Raw genomic sequence first — 4,941 nt, forward strand, 5'->3', positions numbered from 1 at the left:
CTCAATTATTCCGTAGTATTCGACGCCATTAGTGCCCGACATAAAAACTTGGCTGTTGGTGGTTTTTCGACCGGGCCGAGTCTGCTTGTGTCTTGACATGTGGAAGCGATATCCGTTCATGTCATAACCGGTATATGACTTCACCCTTAACTTGAAGCCGTTTGCAACCTGTCTCAACTCATCACTCATGGACGCATTGGTTTGCGCCTGCAAGCTCAAGCATGATACATCGTTATACTATTGGAACGTACAAGCTACTAAGGAATATCGACGAACGTATGACCTTTTGTTTGAATCAAGAAATGAAACCAGGCCTCCTAGCTCCTGCACCCTCTAAAAGAAGGGTATCATGTTCGTGCGGGGTAGGATCCCTTGATTGATGCCACTCTTGACAAACAAATTCCCTGTACCAAAGAGAATCAATGGGGTTCGATACAAAATAGTGATGTCGTATTGAAACAAGTTCGTTGAGAACTTACTTAATGAATGGTGCAACCTCGACAAGGTTGGTGAACACATATAGCGTGATTCTGCGCCACTCTTCTGGATCCAATCTCTTGGGGGTCGATCCACTTGCGCTGCCTAGTTGGCATTTGAAAAGGCTGAGGGTCGATTCAACTTCGCCAGCATTGTAATGAGGGGGTGGATTATGCTTGCTAGGAAGGTTCGGCTTGTAGTAGGATGTCGTGAAGTTTGCAACCTCCTCCCAAATGCTTGCCTCTGCAATGGAAGCCTCAATTCTGGCTTTATTTGTACATTTCTTGCGAAGAGTCTTTAGACATCGCTCGATTGGATAGCACCAACAGGCCTACATGGGCCCCCCCAACCGTGCCTTGATCGGGAGGTGCACAATTAGATCTGCATCGGCAAGAAGAAGCCGGGTGGAAAGATCTTCTCAAGCTCACAGACCAACTCAGGTGCCATAGTTTCCAATTCTATAATGACGGTCGAAGATAGCTCCTTGGCACAAAGCTGGCGAAAGAAGTAGCTCAACTTTCCCAACACTAGCCAGACATGCTTAGAGACATAGCCTCAAACCATCGATGGAAGTATGCGCTCAATCCATATGTGGTAGTATGACTCTTCATCCCGTTGACTCGCAGAGTCTCTAAGTTCACTCCCCTGCTCAGATTCGTTGCATACCCATCAGGGTACATTAAATTCTTGATCCATCAAAGTACTTCTCTCCTTTGATCGATTTTCAAGACATAGGGGGCCCTAGGCCTTCTCCACTGCTTTCCTGTTGCAGGAGGCCGCATCTCTAGGTTTGGCCTATCACACAACATCGCCAGGTCCACTCTGGCCTTAGGGTTGTCCTTAGACTTGTTAGTGTCCATGAGCGTTGCCCAAAGTGTCTCGGTGATATTCTTTTCAGTGTGCATGACATCAATGTTATGGGGCAGTAGGAGGTCATCGAAATAGGGGAGCCTCATCAAGCCGGACTTATGAGTCCGCATATGTTGCTCACCATATCCCACGAAACCACCATCTTTGTTGGGCATGAGAGCATTTATCTGAGCACAAACCTCTGCCCCAGTCCTCAAGTGCGGTCTAGGGTCCATCGCTTTGACACCTTTTGTAAAGCTCTTGATGTCTTCTCTGAATGGATGGTCAAGAGGGAGGAATTGACGATGTTTGTCAAACGACGAATACTTGCCACCCTTCTTCAACCATATGAACCTCACAACTTTCTTGCATATTGGGCATGGGAACTTCCCCTGAACACACCAGGCGCACATTAACCCATACGCTAGGAAGTTGTGCAGGGAGTAGTGGTACCAGACGTGCATTTTGAAGCTAGTCTTCGTAGCTTGGTCGTAAGTCCACACCCCTTTGACCCAAGCATCAATCAACTCATCTATCATAGGCTACATGAAGACACCCATATTACTCCTCGGGTGTCCAGGGATTATCAACGATAGGAACACGATATGCCGTTGAAAGGAGACGCTGGGGGAGATTCAGGGGGATGACGAACACGGGCCAACATGTGTATGGTGCAGCCATCATGCCATATGGATTGAACCCATCTGTTGCTAGCGCGACACGTACATTATGAGCCTCCTCTGCTTTGAGAGGATGCCACGAATTGAAGTACTTCCATGCATCAGCATCGGATGGATGTACCATCTTCTCAGGATTGTATCGTGTGCCGTTTTTGTGCCATGTCATCTATTTCGTGGATTCCTCGGTCATGAATAGCCGTTGGAGCCTTGGCAGGAACGGAAGGTGTCGTAGGACTCTCATGGGGATCTTAAGCTACCTCTTCTAGCCATCGCCTGAGTCTACCTCCATGTACCTAGAGGATTTACACTTCGGGCAGTACTTTGCATCTGCGTGTTCTTTCCTAAATAGGACGCACCCCTTCGGACACACACGTATCTTGTCATACGACATCTTAAGTGCAATAAGGAGCTTCTCTGACTCGTACAAGTTCTTCGGCATAATGTGTGTCTTTGGTAGCATATTGCTCCACACGGCCACCATCTTGTCGAAGCCTTCTCGACTTAGGTTTAACTCGGCCTTCAACCCCATTACGCGACTAATGGCATCTAGCTGAGAAACATTAGTATGGTCATGAAGGGGTCTCTGTGCCGAGTCCAACATCAGGTAGAAGGCATCTGCGGCAGCCTCCATCTCCTCCTTATCACGTCCTTCAGCGAACTGAGCTTAGTGCGTGTCAGTCAGCATGTCTGCTACCCCAGCATCATCATCGAAAGCCTCGAGCCATGGTCTCACCACCTCCTCCCTGATACAATCGGCTTCACCATGGTGGATCCACCGATGGTAGCCCGGAGTAAATCCAAACTTCACAATATGTTTACCCATGGTTAACCTATCTTTCCTTCTTCTGTTGTCACAACCGCTGCACGGACAAACCACTAGAGAATGGCCTCCAGCACTCTCACTAAATGCATGCTGTAAGAATTCTTCAACCTTGACTATAAACAGCAAGTCGTAGTCGTGCTCGTCTCTCCGGAGCATGTACATCCACTCACGGTCCTCCATCCTTTAATAGACATATCCAGCACATATGAGTCACCATCAATTGCATCTACGCGGTGTCCCTACTCTCTAATAGGTGAGGATAGGTCCTAATCCCACCCGTGGATCCGAAGATGAGGTTAGTTTCCATGCTCCGCTCCTGTCCGAGACAAAATTTCGGCAGCACCTCCCTGCTGTTCTCCCGATACACGTCCCGCAAGGGAGAGTGTGTATCCGGAGAACAACAGGGGGTGATGCCAAAACACCGTCTCGGACTGGACCGGACCATGGAAACTAACCCATCTACGCATCCGTGGGCTGTCCAAAAATGTGGACAATCCGAAACAGAAATGCTCACAGATATGCAAAGATCTGCATATCTCCAAAGATATCTCTTTCGGACGGGAGACACCTAACTAGGCTACACCGATCTACGACGACAGACAAGTGGAAAAAGAAATGATTTATACCTAGGGTGTTGGTGAAGTCAAGCTAGCGAGGCAGTGGCGAGTCGACGCAGTGGCGAGGCGACGCAGTGCAGGCAGACCCGCGACGCCGACGAAGACGATCGGGGACCTCCGGATCACCTCCGACAGGTCCTGCTCTGCAAAAGAAGAAACACGACACTATAAGTTCAAAATTTTGGCAGCACCTCCCCTGCACGGGGAGGTTTCCAAAACCTGCAAAAAAACAACGGCATGAAGGCCGATAATCACAAACAGCACGAAGGCCGATAAGAACAGCGGCACGAAGGCCGACATCACAACGGCACGAAGGCCGACAAACGGAGAAAGGGTGGATATACCTTGCCCACGCTCGTAGGCGGTTCGGTGACGGTAGGGGCATCGGTAGGACGGGCACGCGGAGAAGACGGCCAAGGCACCTCCTCCTCCCCTCCACCTCAGCTTCCTCCCCCTCTCCCCCTCTCCCCTTCTCCTCCTCCTTATTCCTTTTTCTTCTCTTTTTTCCATCTCCTTCTTCTTCCTTTTCCTTCTCTTTCTTTCTCCTCTTTTTTCTTCCTTCTTCTTCCTTCTTCTCCTCCCTTCTTCTTCTTACTGCTGCTTCCTCCTCCTTCTTCCAAGCCGGTGGCAAGAGCAGGGGAGCACAGGGGCACACGGGGCCAGCGCGTGTAGGGCAGGACGGCGGCGCGCGCCGATGGGTGGCAGCACGCGTGGACAGCGGCGGCGGGCCGCGCTGACGGCGGCGGGCAGAGCTAACGGCGGCGGTGCGGCCGGGCTGGGGGGGGGTGCTCGGGGGTGGGGGCGCTCGGGGGCGGGTGATGCAGGGGAGGGGGCGCGCGGTGGCGGGGGCTCACCGGCGTGGGGCGCGGCGGGGAGCCACGCGGCCGGACGGCGCGGCGGGGCTGGGGTTGCTCAGGGGCGGGGGCGCGCGGTGGTGGGGTCTCACTGGCATGGGCGCGGCGGGGAGCCGCGCGGCCGGGCTGGGCGGTGCTCGGGGGCGGGGACACGCGGTGGCGGGGGCTCGCCGGCGTGGGCGCACCAGGGAGCCGCGCGACCGGGCGGCGCGGCGGGGCTGGGGGTGCTCTGGGGGCGGGGTTGCGCGGTGGCGGGGTCTCACCGGCGTGGGCCGCGCCGGGGAGCCACGCGACTGAGCTGGGGAGTGCTCGGGGGCGGGGGCGCGCGGTGGCGGGGGTTGCCGGCGTGGGCGCACCGGGGAGCCGCGCGGCCGGGCGGCGCGGCGGGGCTGGGGGTGCTCGGGGGGCGGGTTGCGGCGGTGGCGGGGTCTCACCGGCGTGGGCGCGCCGGGGAGCCGCGCGACCGGGCTGGGGAGTGCTCGGGGGCGGGGGCGCGCGGTGGCGGGGGCTCACCGGCGTGGGCGCGCCGGTGCGGCGGTGGCGGCGCTGGCCGGCCGGGATGCGCGACGGGCGTCGGGATAGAGCAGAGCGGGCGGATAGGGTTCTGGGGGTGGGGGGATTTTGGGCCGGCAGTTTTTTAA

At 55.1% G+C, this 4,941-nt stretch overlaps 1 protein-coding gene across 1 annotated transcript; it reads left to right on the plus strand.

The window, feature by feature from the left end:
• Positions 1-4,140: 4,140 nt before the first annotated feature.
• LOC136542949 (uncharacterized) lies at positions 4,141-4,941 on the plus strand. The gene has a single exon (XM_066535554.1). It carries the CDS (start codon positions 4,141-4,143, stop codon positions 4,939-4,941), a length of 801 nt encoding a protein of 266 aa, XP_066391651.1.

This window comes from Miscanthus floridulus, chromosome 3 (assembly GCF_019320115.1).
Source record: "Miscanthus floridulus cultivar M001 chromosome 3, ASM1932011v1, whole genome shotgun sequence".
Lineage (NCBI taxonomy): Eukaryota > Viridiplantae > Streptophyta > Magnoliopsida > Poales > Poaceae > Miscanthus > Miscanthus floridulus.

Bases quoted from the DNA above. Each gene is read 5' to 3' on its own strand.
- LOC136542949 (XM_066535554.1), top strand. From the start codon at position 4,141: ATGGGTGGCAGCACGCGTGGACAGCGGCGGCGGGCCGCGCTGACGGCG.